Source organism: Corvus hawaiiensis, chromosome 12 (assembly GCF_020740725.1).
Source record: "Corvus hawaiiensis isolate bCorHaw1 chromosome 12, bCorHaw1.pri.cur, whole genome shotgun sequence".
NCBI lineage: Eukaryota > Metazoa > Chordata > Aves > Passeriformes > Corvidae > Corvus > Corvus hawaiiensis.
In genome coordinates this window covers 11387054-11403658 of record NC_063224.1, presented here as the reverse complement: position 1 = coordinate 11403658, position 16605 = coordinate 11387054, and the positions used below count along the sequence as shown (strand labels likewise).

At 36.2% G+C, this 16605-nt stretch overlaps 1 protein-coding gene across 7 annotated transcripts in view; it reads left to right on the top strand.

Moving 5' to 3' along the window:
- Positions 1-16605, top strand: part of CHD9 (chromodomain helicase DNA binding protein 9) — an 87221-nt gene that overhangs the window by 9531 nt on the left and 61085 nt on the right. For all 7 annotated transcript variants that reach the window (XM_048317121.1, XM_048317117.1, XM_048317120.1 and 4 more), the window contains 2 exons: positions 448-536; positions 5280-6882. In XM_048317121.1, coding sequence (XP_048173078.1) covers positions 5446-6882 — 1437 coding nt within the window. In that variant the 5' untranslated portion in view covers positions 448-536; positions 5280-5445. The remainder of the gene's footprint in view (positions 1-447; positions 537-5279; positions 6883-16605) is intronic.

Genomic DNA, 16605 nt, shown 5'->3' with positions numbered 1-16605 from the left:
CAGGCAGGCATTCTCTCCCGGAAAGGCAGTGTCAGTTCCCATTGAAGTCTATCTGTCAGTGTGGAACAGCACACTGCTGTTAAAAGACATGTACAGGGCTTCTCAGACTGACAGGTTTAAAACCTAACCTCAAAACTTTTTGTTTTGTTGTTGTTTTTTTTGAGTACTTATATTGTGCCTTAAAGTTACCCTAAACCTTTTAGTATTGTGGCACAAACTACCCTTCACCCTTAGAAGTTTGTAGACTTGGGTTATTTTTAGTGGTCTTCCAAAATGAATGTGTACCTATATACCAGACACTTAAAAAAGCTACTAGTGATTGTGTATTAATTCTGGTGTTCTTGGATTTATGATATCTAGTGAGTTTTTGAGTTGCAGGTATAGCATTTGAGTGTACACTCCTGAAGTTGGTTATTGTGTGACTTGTTTAACATGCTTCATTTTCAGGTCTCTGATGATGAGGTATCCATCTGGATTTAAAACACATCTCTGAGCTTCTTAACTCTTCATTAAAGAGATGTGTTCTATATTCATGGGTAAGAGTATTTTTTATTTTGACATGGGACATTTTATTAAAGATATATTTTTATTTAGAAGATCTCAGCAACTTATTTTTGTCTTAAAGGTTTATCAGGAACTTTTACAGTATAGGGTTCATTAAGTGCCTGTGCTAGCTCTTAACTTCAACCCAAGCTAATAATTAAACTTTGGAATTCATATATCTAAGTATTAATGCTCTAATTAAATCACTAACTCTTAGTATTACAGATAAACAGTGGTATACAGGTAAAGAATTTATAAATTGATCTGTGATTTAAGAGTAATTTTCTGATATATACAGTACTATAGGCTTTAATGATGCATCTTGCCATACATCTTTTAAATTTGCAGTTTTGGGAAGAAAGTGATTCTAACCTGGAATGCAACCAAAGCAAAGGGTCTGAATTTTGTGCAATCACAACAAACACCACCACCTTTTCTCAACAACATAAACCTTACTCTGTCTGAAGAAGTTTTGTGGGATTATACACACCTGCACTTCAAAACAGTAGGAAAAAAAAAAAAACCAACCACAAAAGACTCTCTAGAAAATATCATTTTTTCAGAAAGCTGCTGGTATTTTTAATTTTTGTAGGTCTCTAAAGAAAACAGCTAGGTTTACTTCATACATTACAGAATTTGTTATTTTGTCTTCTCTCCATATAATAAGTACAGCTTACTGAAATACCATTTTGAGGCTTCATAAATTTACCTTGAGTTAAAAACTAATGTTAACATGGATCTGGTAAAGAAGTATAGTAAGTAGCCTAAGTATATGCTGTGGGACTTTTTGATACCATGTTGTGTTACTGCAGAGAGTTCTGTGCTACACTTTCTCTTTGGGATGGTTTTGCTCTAGTGAAGGCAGACATGGCTGAGAATGGTAGAAGTGTTTTCAGTTAGGGAATAAAAGAGTTTAGATCTACTAAACGTTCTTTTTTAGTCTTCTGTATTACTGGGGTTTTGAGGAAATTATGTCCCTCTAGTCCTTTTAAATTTAACATGTACATTGATCTTTAAATCTATGATAGAACATCATTTATATTGGCGGATCAGCAGGAAGTAACTTCTGTATTATTTAATTAACTCAGCCTTTTGAACTTGGCCAAAGCTTTAGTTAAAATCTGACAAGTAATGATAGTGTAATTGTCTTTTAATATTGGGAAGGGAATGTTTCATTTCTAAATATTGTGCAGAAGTTATCAGTTTTTTGAGTATCTGGGTTTTACCATGGTGTATTGCACCTCTTTTGACACAGTATTCCATCTGCTAATAGATGGGCAAATCATAGCAAGTCACAAAGCTGTCATGCTGTTGCAAGTTACATAGAATTTAGCAAATACAGTGATTTTTTTCAGTCTCTTTGGCAGATTTCTTGTTTGTAATGCCTGGTTGCATTGTTTCCCTAAAAAGTCCCCCAAACTAAACCCTTTGCATCCATATAATGTAAAACTCTTCCCTAGTTATGGCTCTGTGTTTACCCCTTCTGTGTCCTTTTCCTGTAGTCTGGATTTCTATTATGTCATGTTTTTATGACTTGTTTTAATTCCTTGTGGTTGCTAATTTGTCCCTACCTTCTCTCTGAGATGGCTTCTGTTATTTGTCTGGATAGCCATCATTTTAACTTCTTTCGAAATAGCTACCAAAGTCACTGATTGCTCTTATCTTTGGTACTGTTGCACATCAGTCACATGAAGCAGTGCTACCTGTGTATCAAAGTGTGAAATAGTGGATATCATGGTAATGTGCTTAAGCTCCACCTGATTTACTTGCCTATAACTAGAGTAGCTTCATTTCTGTTGTCACTTCAGCAAAAGTAGCCAAAAATGCAATTAAATAAATATATGAAATAAAATGCATCCAAAATTTTTATTATATTCCTTTTACTGCTACCCCCACTTCATGTTTTGAGAGTGAAATTTGATATCCATTGCCTTATGTTTTTGTATGAGTTCAGTCTTTTTTTGATATATTCTGTAAAATAAATCTTGTTTTCTTTTTCTTCTGGTATAAGACAGACATTAAGTTTCCTTGAAGACTGGGTAAAAGTACTTCCCTGGTCAAAACGCAAGTTCTCTTTGCAACAGAGTTGTGTTCAGGCTATCTATAGTGGTATTCTTTACAAAAGAGGTTTGGGTTGTTGGGGTTTTGTTTGTTTGTTTGTTTTTTTGTCACTTCACAATCTCCTCTTTACATAGAAGCTTTCTTCTTAGTAAGTTTCCATTGGTCTAACTAGCTGGGAGAGGTTTCTCATGTACGTAGCCTTCAGATTTCTCAGTTTGGAAGTTCATCTGTGCTTACCCAGCTTGCTTGGATCCTTGAAGTGAAGCTGACATCTTCAGATTATATTTCCTATTTATACCTGCTAACATTTATTTGTTTTATAAAACCTTTGCATTTTAAAAGGAGAGTTCATGTTATTTGTTCATGATTTCCTCTTTTGTTTTCCTTATGCTGAAAGAAAGTAGGAAAAACTAAGATGGAAAGTGTTTCTTGGTTTTTGAGCCAAGAAGTAAATTTCTGTGAGGCCAGCTCTGAGTGTGCTGCAGTGATTCCAGCTGTTCTGCAGGCTTTTTTCCCTTTCCTTACTGTAAAGGGACACAGTCAGTAAAACATGAAGAGATTCTGGTGTTTGTTTAATATGGGGTTGTTTTAGTCCTGTTGGGTAGTTAGTTCTAGGCTTCTATAGTTAAGAGCATGTATACTAGTTAATAATTGTACATCCTTTGGATCTATATTGCAAAAGATGGAAGAAATATCTCTTTTTCCCCTCTATTTTTCCCGGTTACCAAAAATTGATCAGACTCAGTATGTAAACTTACTGATACAGGCTTCAAATTTGAGATTTTTATCAGTAGTCCTTGATAGCCTGGAACATGACATTTTACCCATGGCTACCATAATTTCCATCTTGTCTTTCCTCAGGTGGGGTTTCTTGAATTGCATTTGTTCTGTGTCTACAATATTTCTTCTTTGTACTTAATCTGCATTGGTTTTCTTCTGAGCTAAAATAGCTCTCTCCTGACTTATCTTTTGAGTTGAGATAAACTACGATGAGATATCATTATATTAGCAATGTTATAACCCATGCCAGACCTTCTACCTGGATCCTGCTGTTTGTCATCTGTTGGAAGGTGTTCCATATTGGGAAAGTCATCATTGTGTTGCATTTAATCATAAATAGACAAGTTAATCAGTGTTAGAAGATAATAAGGTCTAATTTATATTAATGCTTTCTTTATCTTGGGACTTTAGGAGATCTCAACTTTAAGCAATAATTTTCCCATGTATAATCTGGGATCCACAGCTGCTTTGCTGCGCTAAGGTGTCATCTCCCTAAGCTTCTGTCACTTCTTTTTTATCGTGCTTGTTCTCTTGCTCACTGACACATCAATCCATACTTGATCGGTGTCTCTCAGGATGATAACAGGATCCATCTGTCCTTTCTCTGTACAGACCAGAAGTTTCATATCCTCAAACTCTAAAGGAGCTTTGTGAACTTAAGTTTGGTTTTAGTCTGACTATGGTCACATGACCTTCAGTGGCCTAGGAGTATATGCAGCATGGGTTTTCATCAGCTTGCTGAAAAGTACTTTGGGCGTAGTAGGTTCAGCACTAACCTTTTCCATCACAGAGTATTTCGGATTTACAGGGTGTTCATTTCTGGATGGATACTATACTAATTTTATTCTTAGGAAAATTCATTAATGAGGAATTGCAATTGAAGGTGAGCTTTAGTAGAAGGGTCAGGAATTATAAGTTGTGGCTGGTTCCCCCTCCCTCCCCCCTCCTTTTTTCCCTTTTTTATTTTAATTAGACATATGTACCGACAGGATAAAGAAATGCTTATTCCATGAAGGTCCTCATTTAAAGTGATCCCTCCCCTATTCTACATGGTTACCAGTTTTCTGGGGAGTTACATTATCAGACACACTTTTTCATTCATTTCCCATTCTGTTTGATTACACTATAAATGTGGGAGTTTTTAGGCTAAAGTTAAATTGACCATGCTTTTCTACTCTCCTTAAATCCCTCCCTGCAAGTCAATTAATTGATGATCACTCAGTGTTACTATGAATAAATTGTTTCAAATGTTTCAAAACTAGGGGTGCAAACTCCCTTGAATGAAAGCTTGTTCTTTTTGGGTTTTCTTTGTATCATTGTATTCATTCTCTTGTCTTTCCTTCTAAGAAGAGTATGTTATGTCTTTAGTACAATAAAATACAGTTTCTTGGGAACTTGCATGATGCAACTTAAATAGAAGAAACAAAGTATCCCAGTTTTTCCTAATGAAATTAAGCTTTGACTTAAATGTAGTTTATAACCTTTCAAGTTTTTTTGTTTAAACACATAGAATTATTATATACATCTTATGTAGTATATGGTTTCTTTGCTATAAACAAATTCTAATTCTGGAGTACTAAAACCCAGTTCTGGTGCAATTTGGTAGTTTTAATGAATATGACCAAGGAGAATCTAAAATTGTGCTTTGAGTGAATAAAACAAATGAAACCATTACAATTAAAACATACTTATATAAGGGACAAAAATTATAAACCCTGCACAGGGCATCAAGTATAAGCAAAAATAACTTATATGATTTGTGGTTTAGCCAAAGTTTATATTATGAACAAAGTATCAAAAATCCTTAAAAGTGTTGAGAAGGGGAAGGAAGGATGAAGAGAGTCATTAAAGTAAATTTTTCCTTTCTTTTTTTCCCCCCCACTCCTCTCCCTCAGGATGCTTTAACACTTGAAGACGAATGTTTCATCAGAAGCACTAATGGCTGTTGGCATGCCTTGGATAAGGTGGTGACCGCTGGATGTCATTTGTTTCTGTTCACTGCAGAGAGACAAAATTGACTCCATTTGGAGTTGAGAGCAAAAGCAGAACAGACCTCTCAAGATGACTGATCCTATGATGGATTTTTTTGATGATGCCAATCTTTTTAGTGAGACCTTAGAAGGTTTGTCAGATGATGCCTTTGTTCAACCTGGACCTGTTTCACTTGTTGATGAATTGAATTTGGGTGCAGAATTTGAACCTTTGCACATAGACTCACTGAACCATGTGCAAGATGCTCAAAATCAACAAAAGATGAGTGAGTTTGATCAGCTGAATCAGTATGATTCACTGAAGCTTCACTCAGTAAATCAGTCTTTTAATAGCTCAGCTGACAATGTCTTATCACCACACTCTCAATTCAATTGTTCACCAGTTCATCCGCAAAACCAGTCCAATGGGATGTTTCCAGATGTGGCTGATGGTAGTCCTATGTGGGGTCATCAAACTGCCACAACTGTTTCAAATCAAAATGGGTCCCCTTTTCACCAAGGACATTCTCAGTCTATGCAGCAAAACAAAAGCTTTGTAGCACACCATGACTTTGCCTTATTTCAGGCTAATGAACCACAGCATCAGTGTGCCTCGCTACGGCCGCAGCAAAGCAGGAACAACACGGGGCAGGATGCTCTGAGTCAGCCAAAAGACTTCATGGAAGTTAACGTGTCTACTTCCCTCAGAGTCAGTGTTAACCACCCACCTTCAGTTTCTAATCCATCAACTTCACAGCAGCCTCTGTCTGTTCAACAGTTTTCTCAAACTGCAAGTGCTTCAATACATTTTTGTGGGAATCAAGAAGGAAATTTTGATGGACAGTCCCCAACTATTACTCCATGTTCTGTCAGTAATAGTCAACAATTTTCATCTCCGTATTCTTACTCTAATAATCACATTTCTCCTACCAGCCTTCTTCAGCCTACAACAGCTCTTTCTACTAGCCAGCAGACACACTCTATCTCTGACTTCACTGGAAGCGATGCCTTTACATCTCAAACAGGGACCAAGCAAGAAACAACCGAGCACATGTTGAATCCTAATACACCTTTGAATTCAAGTACTTTTCAAATGTTGCATTCTGCGCATCCTCAGGGCAACTTTAGTAGTTCAAAACTCTCTCCTGTGAATATTAATTTTCCAGCTTCCACTGGTTCTGCTTCTCAGATAAGCCATTTCACTGACCCTATTGAAAGCAATGGTTTTACATCTTTAGATGACAACCTACTTCATCAAGTGGAGACCCATAGTGAACCATTCACAGGACTTGACCCCGATGACCTCCTGCAGGAAGACCTTCTGCCACAGTTCGATGACTCTGCGTTTGTTCAGGATAGCACAAGCCATGTTTTAGAGCCTGACCTAGAACACCACATAACCCCACAGCAAGTGACACCGTCATCCGAACTCGTTCGGGCACAGTCTCAAACTCAGATCCATCCTTGGCATTCTTCAGTTTCTAATCAGCACCTGCAAGGTAGAGGTCGTGCAACCTTACAAGGACAGGTATGTAGGGATTTGGGAGTGGGGGTTTGAACTGTTTGATTTAGTTGATCAGGTGAAATGAATAATAGTGACTGGTGTTTGAGTCAAAGCATGACAACTGTATCTCTGAGCTGTTACTTGACCCTGAAGAAGTCTAGGTAACAGCTAGTTCAGGAGAAAAAAAAAAAACCTAACCAGTTGATGCAGACCTTGCTTTCTCCTGTTGTTTTCTTATCACTGCAGAAAGCAAGACTTGCATGATCTTATTCAGATAAAATGGTGTTGCTCCTTCTGCTGCTTGTATTTCTGAAGTACAGCAGAGAAAATTTACTGATTTATGATTTTGGTGCAAATATAATGGCTTATTGTCTTGAAAAGTACTTAGAGAAACATGTTCTTAAGAGCTTTGGTAAGGTTTGTATGGCTGATTTCCTGCAAGAATTGCAGTGCTTATGTTGTTGCTCTGTCCTTTGCTTTGTGTCTTTGTGCTCATGTTCATTGCCTAAAAATACACACTTACTATTCTTGTTTTTGATGTGATCAATAATAATAGAAAACATATAAAAAGCTGTGTGTATGTTGGATTTTGTAACTTTTGGCTAAACCAAAAAACTCAGCAGTTGTTTTACTATAATGTGCACATCTACTGCAAGTATTCGAGTCTTCCACATGGAGGAGAAGATGACATAAAAATTGTTTTCTAATTTTCAATCTGTGCATTTCAAAACAGAAGCAACTCCGACATCAAACATACACATTCAAAAAAAACGGCTTTAAAAAGGTTCTTGTAACTGGTTTACTTCTGTATTCTTGCTACCAATATTCTCTCTACCTGAGAATATAGAATGCTGTCTTTCTGGGGAAAAAAAAAATATGAGGAAGGCAAGGAACTTAGCTACTGACTTTTGATTCTACTTAGTTTGTAGGACACAGGCCTGTGAAGGAGACAATGCAGCATTTTTCTTTTCCCCCTGTTAATTTGATATCGTCAGCGTAGAGATAAGGGCTTAACACGCTTAATCTTTGGTCTTGGTTCAGTAGATTGCTTCTCCATCACAACTTCTGCGTATGTTTATGGACCATGTAATTGTCAATTCCTACCAGTGAAACTTTTTCTGTAAATTGTGGTGGAGTGTTAATGGAACATGGATATCCAGCAGTGCAGTTGAGATGAGCTTGATTAACTGAATGATGCAGTAGATGCAATCTGTTGGTTTTGATAAAGATTTCCTTTCTTTCCCCTTCCCTACCTAAAAAAACAAAAGAGAGTGCACCCAAGTAGGTACTCTTGTCTCAGAGTTCTCTGCAACTTGAAGACACAGGGTGCAGCAGCTCACAGAGGAGTGATCCTGTTGGAGTGTGTGCGTGCAGTCCTGCCATGGGAGCAGCGCCCCGTTCCCTGCCAGGCAGCAGAACGAGGGGTTGGGAACAGGGGTGTTGAGGCTCTTGGGGTCTCTGAGCATACTTGGGGTGAAGGGTGAAGAGGAAATGGGTTCCAGGAAAGGGGGGGGGGGGGGCGAGAAACCCAGGAATTAGGATCACTTTTGAGGAGCATGTGGGATATAAGCCAGGCAATGAATAGTAGGTCTAATAGAACTTTGCAGTGCTGTGACTTTTGTGTTGTATTTGTCAGAACCTTTTTAGACTTGCTTACATCTCACTGACATCAATTTTAGTACTTTGCTTTGTAACAAGGAATAGAGGGAAAGTTCTGAGATCTGTGGAGAGCCTTTAAACTTTTAGGGGTTTGGTTTTGTTTTTATCATGGTGTCAAAACAAAGCAACTTTGCAGTATTTAAAATTTTAATGTTTTTCCTCTTTGAAATGAAACAGCCAGAAACTAGATGGTTATAAAACTGCTTGGTTTGGTTTTTATTATTTTGGGGTATGCAATAAATTGTATAAATTAGATTCTGACCTTATCTGGTCAGACAGATGTTTAATGTTTCCTTCAGAAACTGGTTGTGAAGTGGTAGCTGTCAAACTGCTGAGGAATGTACAGATGGGGGATTGACAGAAGCAAACAATGTAGAAGCCTCTTTAAATCAGTGGAGTATGTAGTATGAATAGTAATGGAAAAGTATGGCAATTACTGAAGTGTTTCAGATCTGTCTTTTGACTGACTACCATTCCAAGAGGGGCTTTAGTTGTAATTCGCACTTCTATTCTTTGATCTCTTTTTAGAATTTCAAGTTCAAGATGAGTAGGTTCTGTTAGAGCTTTTACAAATGTGTGCAGTTTAGCCAGGGAGGAAGAAGGTGGGGTAAAGGGGGAAGGAGTTTTGATCTTCCTGAAACTGGTTGGCTTTAGGCTAGGAGTCAGCCAGGAAGGGATTTTGACAAGTTACATATGTAGTAGTTAAGGTAAGCTTTTAATTTTTTAACAAGACAGTGTTTCATACTGGCTTTAGTGCATATTGAAGAAACAATTACTAGTGAATTTAATTTTTTTCCCAACAGTTTCAGTTTGATAATGGTTGAGGTTTTCCCAGAAAGAATAACTTTATTTTATGAAATAGTTAATGAACTGTAGGTCTTGGAATGGACCCAATATTAGACAACCAAAGATCTTTAACTGTAGCTAGACTGAGGTTATTTAAATTAAGGAAGAATATTAAATACTTGTTTCAGTATTTGAGAGCAAGCATACTCATAACACTTTCACTTGTATGGTTATTCTTTTGATGGAAAGTTAATTTAAAAATTAATACAATCTGTTTGGTGTAATAATGCTGCAGAATTAAAAAGACTGTCTTATGCTGCTAATACACTTTCTGCTGTAATTAGATTAGAATTGTAAATAAATTGCACCCTTAATTTTACATCATGCATTTTTCATCAGAGTTAGTTTGAGAACAGAAAGTAAAGTGGAGAAATGCTGAAGAATCATGTAGCCTTAGCTTTGACTGATGCAAGACTTCTGATCTTTTAACTCCACTTATAACTGGTTTGAGTTTGCTAAGGCTAAATAATCTATTCGCTTTTCAGAAGGATGAAAAAAGGCTTCAACGTTGTTTTACATCTTTAGAAGAAACAGGAAGTTGAAAAGATAATGTGAAATATAAACTGTTGGAAAAATAATGTGAAGCATAAACTGTTGGAAAGATAATCTGAAGTATAAACTGTCCTAAGAGAAGTTTACAGCTGTCTCACTGTGTATGTTATTTTGTAAGAAGTGTTCTAATGTCTTCTGGCTGCGCACATGAAAGCAGAGGAATTGAGATTAAAAATAATATGAAAATGAAAAATATACTGATGAAAAATAATATTTCATTAATAATATAAAGTGCTATAGGATGAGGTGGTGGTCTTAGTTCTGAAATCACATAATTAATTTTTTTCCTTGTTGTGACTTAAAGTTTGGCACCTAACTTGACAATTCAGTGTATTCATGAATTTGTGTAACAACTGACTTGAAACATGCAAGTGTTTTTATGCCTGCAAGCCTGGAGCTGTCCTACCACTTCTTTTATAGAAACAGATGACAGTAATTTTTTTGAAAGAATTTGTCTTGCCCTTATTGAAAGTTTGGCCAAGTCTGAACCTCATAGATGATTGCTTGGGTGGTGTTGTACCCCAGGACATCTGTATATATCAGAATGGCATAACCTCATATATGAGCATATCATCAGAGAGGGAATTAACTCTCACCAGATCCAAGTGCAGATTTACGTGCTGCTGAGACATCCTGAGTTGTCACAGGCCATTCATATCTGACTGTGGTATCAGATGGCACTTTTATAACAATTCTAAATTCATTGTAAACATGTATCCCTTGGATTACTCCACTTGTAAAACTCTTATCTTGCCAATGGTTGCTGTTCTACTTGTATATACAATCTTGGACTGTGAAGTTTTTATGAGAGAAACACACAGTAAGCAGTGATGTGCTTTCTTGACTAGCTGTGAGATCTAAAACCAGACATCTACTTGATATATATGCAGTTATGGAAGATGTATCAAAATCAAGGATATAGTATTTGTGTGTGTATATATAAATATATATATATATATACACACTATATTGTATAGATATAGTATAGTAGTAGAATGTATTTCTTACATTCTGTATGGTTAATTTTAAGTAAGCCTGTAATGAGGAATATTTTAAATTAATGAATTGATCATACTATATAGAAATTCTTTGTAGAAGAGACTGGCTATTTTGCACAGTAAGTTTGTAGGATATGGCTCCTAAGTGTTGGTACAATACAAGATTTTAAAATTATGGTGCTGCTATACGCATGTGGCTTGGGAAGCAGTACAATATTCAGTGAGACTGGGCATAATAAAATACACATCTCAAAATCTGTCCTACTTTGCATCACCTCACATATTTTCATCAAGTCGAAGGTTGGACTTGATTTTGGGAGTCTTTTCCAACCTTAATGATTCTATGATTGGAAATCATAGTATCCAGTAAGAATTTGGATATCTTGTAATTTTGGTATATAAAAAAACCTTCATGCCCCTAAGAACAACTCACAGATCAAAAAAGCCCTAAATGCTTATTCTTCCTGAAGTGTTTAATACTGCTGGTATAGCTCCCATTAAGCATATTCACTGTATTTATATTGTTCCTTTAATTAGGGTCAATTTTATGGGTGACATCATATTAACAAATGTAAATCTTTGTCTGAAGTTTCTTTTTAGGCGTTTCTGCAAGTTGTATGCACTGGATTTAGTTTTCTGTGCCTCAAGAACATTTTCTACCTTCCTCATAGGAACTTAAATCCTGTACCACAGTGAAGCAGCAGAATTCCCAGCACATAATAAGTTTATCATCCATGCTGAAGTAATGAAATCAATCTCTCCACTGACCAATGTGCAATATTTTGCAGGTTTTTTGCTTTATGTCTGTGATTTGAGAAAAACCTGCACAAACAGGTGGGAGTGACCATGGCAAAGCTATGTCAAATGCCCAGAGTTAATGAGAAGAGCAGGGCAGCATCTCTGAGCCTAAGTAGTGCAGTTCCTGGAATGAAATTCTAAATTATAGCTGTATATAAAATGTTTTCAGTATTAATCTATGGCTTTTTGCCAATAACATATTACTCATTAAAAGAGCAATCTTTCAATGGCTTTATTTATAGTTGAATATGTATGAAGCACTTGCTTTTGTATATATTATATATGTTTTATATAAACCTTTTATACATTTTATTTTTTAAAATTGCAAATTGTGTAAGTTGGGGAAAGAAAGTACATGTTTGTGAGATAAATTTGTAACACATTTACTGATGAGTATAATATTTATTGTCTCCATTTTCATTTCCCCTGTTTTGGCTTTCAAAATAAAACTGTGTAGTAAGGGCAAGACAAAAATTGCTGGGCTATTCAGAACAGTGAAAATGTGCCAGAGTAATTGTTTTACAGTTTTAAAAGCTTTATGAGTTTGTTAGTAATTACTGTTGAGTAGAATTAAATTTTTTCCCAATTTTTTGGATCTTTTTGCTATCACTAATGCTTTTCTTAAACCTTTCTTGAGAAGGTCTCTCTCAACCTTCATCACTTGTCAAATAATTGGGCTGTCCAATTCTTTGTGTATGTTTCCTCTTTAAAAATAAGTACTTGCTGTTAAAATGATTGTCATAATATAGTAATATATTTTTTCCTGAGATAATTGCACACACATTAAATAACTGCTATAATTGTCTTTGAAATGTGCCAAAAGAGAAGCATTTTTGTAAAAAGCAGTTAACAGATGGCAGGCATCGGAAGAAAGCTTCTGGCTGGGTCAAATTGCAGGAGTAAAATAGCAAGGTGAGACTAGTTGATAAAAATAAGTTAAATTGACATTATTTTTTTAATGATAATGCAGGGTAAGTGTGGTTGAATAATCTAAATAACTGTTTGCAAATAGGTGTCTTGTTAACACTGAAGAACTATAAAGCAATTCATTAATGGGAGAGTACTGATGTAATTGTGCCATTTTAGTGTCTGGAAGAAGGGGTACCTAATTACAGAGAAAAGAGGAAACAAAACCCATGTTGAATTGTCTTTTAAAGACAGCAACCCATTCTATAGGCTGTTAAAGCTGTTATCTTCAATATATGCCTAAACTATAATAAATTATGGGGAAAAAAACAGTGTAAAGAAAAAAGCTCCTATTTCACTTTGTGTTGTGTTAATGCAACGTTTAGGCTATGAACTGAATTGGGAAACTCCTTCAGGTACAGAGAAACTTGGCACTTTTTTTGTCAAAGGTGTTTTTCCAGAATACAAGGCCTGGTTTAGTTCTCTCAGTTGCACAGGATCATGTTGCATAGAAACACCAGAGGGGCAATGCACACAAATATGTGCAGGTGTCAAGAGCACGGGCCAGACTCATTCCCGTGGTGCCCAGTGACAGAACAAGGGGCACAAACTGAAACACAGGAGCTTCCATCTAAATATGAGGAAAAATTACTTCACTGTGAGGGTGACAGAGCTCTGGAACAGGCTGCCCATAGAATTTCTGGAGTCTCCTTCTATTCAAGAACTGTCTGTACACCATCCTTTGCAGCCTGCCCTAGGGGGTTGAACTACATGATCTCCAGAGGTCCCTTCCAACCTCAGCCATTCTGTGAGGAAGGAGCGAGAAACATTATTTTCTGCAGTACAGGCAAAATAATTGTGCTTGGGCCTGCAGTGTTAAATGCAAAGAAAGTGCAAGTGGAGTCCCTGTGAGACTGTCCATTGGCTCCAGTAACTACTTACCTGCTTTAACTAACGCTATTATCTAAACTCGGCATTTTTGAGTGGCTTTGAACATACTGTTGCCTGTAAAACTTCCAGAGCAGCATTTTATCTTGAGACATTTTGTAGAAAATCATCACTTTATGAAGTGTTAGTGAAGCATTACTACTGAAAGAGAAGCAGAACTTGTAAAGATGTTAGCCAGTAGTACGATTTTGAAGCCAGAGAATCTGAAGTACATTTGGAATTCATGTGGCTTTTGTCCAGATGTCTGTGTGTTTTGTGCACTCAGGTTTTGCAACATCTTTTAGGTACTATGTTAATTCTAAATATATAGATAGATCAAAGCAATTTCCAGCACTTCGCCTATCAAACAGCCTCCTACATCTGGAGAGGTATTGTTTTCTTTGTTTATTATCAGGTTGAAAAAATTTCTTCAAGTTCCTGGTTACACAGATTTCTAATAGAGTGTTTATCATCAGGTGTTGAGTGGATTGAATTTGGGAACTCTTAAGGCTAATAAATATAAATTAGTGGGTTTCTTAGGATGATGAGATGGAGAATTCTAATGCTGATTTGAGTAAGCATGATAAATGAAGCTAGGAATGTAGCTTTAGGCTAGAAAAGATGACAAGTTTTACATTTTTGAAAGCTGTGTAATTTGTAGCAGAGATTGATTTTTCTTTCATAAATGTGGCAGGTTTTCTTTTGTGTGGATTATTTGGCTTGCATTTTACTTGAGTTTTTTGTTCCCTTGATATCTTACTGTGAAAGCAAGCATTTTAATTTATATCTCCTGAAATTGTTCCTATCTTTTACATACTGCCTGCTCAGGAGTTAGCCCCCATTTGAAAATAATTTCAATGTTAATAGCATATCATATATGTGCACATAATGCTGTTGAGCAGAATATTGAACTGCAAACCCGAATTAGTTTCATACATTGGTAGGCAGGCCTCTTTTAAGAGACATTCATGACCTCACAATTTAGTTTTAGTTTATATCTTGGAAAGAAAAGAGAAGTTAGCCTTAACATTAAAGAAGACATGGCAAATATTGTGGTTCTGAGATTTTTGTGTATTTTCTTAGAGTTTAAAGGTTGTTTCAAAAAGATAGCCCTACTGATAGGTTTTAAAAATAATCTTAAGTAATCTTAAAAGGAATTGTTTCGCCGTACCTTATTTTTTTATGAGTAGCACAATACAGATTTCTTTAATAGTATTTTAAGCAAACGCACAAGAAAAGCATAGCTCTTGCACTTTTTGAGACTTGCAACATGCTATGGGTTACAGTACCTGTTTGTATTCCTCAGAAGGATAACAAGATGCTGCATATGTGCACTGTTTTTTATCTTTAACTCATTGCAGCAGTTGTCCATGAAGCCTAGGTATGGCTCAGCGTGATGTGTAAACTTCGTTGTAGCAGGAACTTTGGTCCTTACAACTCTTAAAAGCAGAAGCCAGCTGTTAGAGAACCCAAGCTGTGTCAGGGAAGGCAGGTATATTATTTAAGGAACATCTGAGTGACAAAACCAGACGTGTGTCTTACTGTCTTTGAGTTCAGTAAGAACAATTTTTAAAATAGATTAGGCAAATTTATTTTGATGTGTCTGTATTGTAGCTCCTATTTATATCATCCTTTGGAGGATTCTTTGACGTGCAATCATGTAGTGTTTGAAATCTGATCAACTCCCGACACTACACGAAGAGATGTGTTTTATGGTGCCAGCCCAATGTGCTTTCTGACTTAATGTGGTTTGATTGCAAATGTGTACAGGCTTTGACCCAACCTTGCTTGTTGGGGACAGAGGTACAAAGGGGCTCCTGCTCCATGATCATGCTTGGGGATGCCCTTGGCAGCACACTGTGGTCTCTGACCAGGCTGTCACTCTGTTCTGTGTTGGTGGCAGTTTCTGCTGACTTCAGCTCTGTTAAAGATAAGAATTTCTGTTTTCTTAACCATTACAGTGGATCTAGTCTTGCCCCTTTTGTTAGTAGCCAAACTCACTTGAGATTAGAAGCATAACCATAGCAGTAACTTTTCAAGACCTGTCTTGCAACTTTTTCTGTTTGATCCCTACCAAAAAGTTATTTTGTGGTTATTCTTATGAAGCTCTTGGATGCTATGTTCTTTCTCTAGAAATTTTATAGGAGACTTTTAGTGAAAAAACAGTTTGGTTTTTTGCTTTTTGGGTTTCATTTGCCTGAAATCAAATGGTTGTTCCCCAGTAGTATCCTCTGACTTGGGACTTCTTATGTTTGAACCATCACCCTTTTTGATAAATTCTTTTTCTTTAGGCATCTTGTTTAACTCCTTAACTAGGGAGAAGGATTTTGTTCATGAATATTCAATTAAGAAAACTAGATTCAAGGGAAGTGGTTTCATTAGGTTAGCAAAAATGCCAAAGTACTCTTTTGTCTTGAAGATTCTGGCATACAAAGCTGCTAAAGTAGTTTATTGAAGCTGAAACAAAAAATATGTAAGTTAGTTTGAATTGAAGTGGAAGAAATATGCCCCCTCTTTGATTTAAATGGAAATATGCTGTGCAGTCAGTACTGATATTAGTGACACCCCAGCTGTTGATGTTAAAAATAATTTTCCCAATTTCTGTCATATATATTTTAGTGTTAAGTGCTGGGTTTTTTTAATCTCACTGAAATTATGAACATTTAAAACACTTTGGATACTCTGTAAAGTACCAAGTAATACTATAACAAAAAGGCATGTTCAAAGATTAAGTAAACTTTTAACTGCTTCTAGGGAATAAAATTATTGTACAGAGATGCTACGTGCTAGCCTTTCTGAATATGCAATCTGTTTTGATTTAAAGAGCTTTCATGATTGGTATTTCCCTCTTAATCAAATGATACTTATTTTTCACATCTGTCATCATTCACAATACTTAATTGTTTTGCTACAAACAAGCACTGAAAATGCATACTTTAAAAGAAGAAAAAATTAAAAAGGAGGCTGCCAATATTATCATAGGATCATTTCCTGGGACTGCCCAAGACAATGATCCATTGCAGTGTTTTTCCAGGAGCCATTATACTTTGAATAAGCTGGT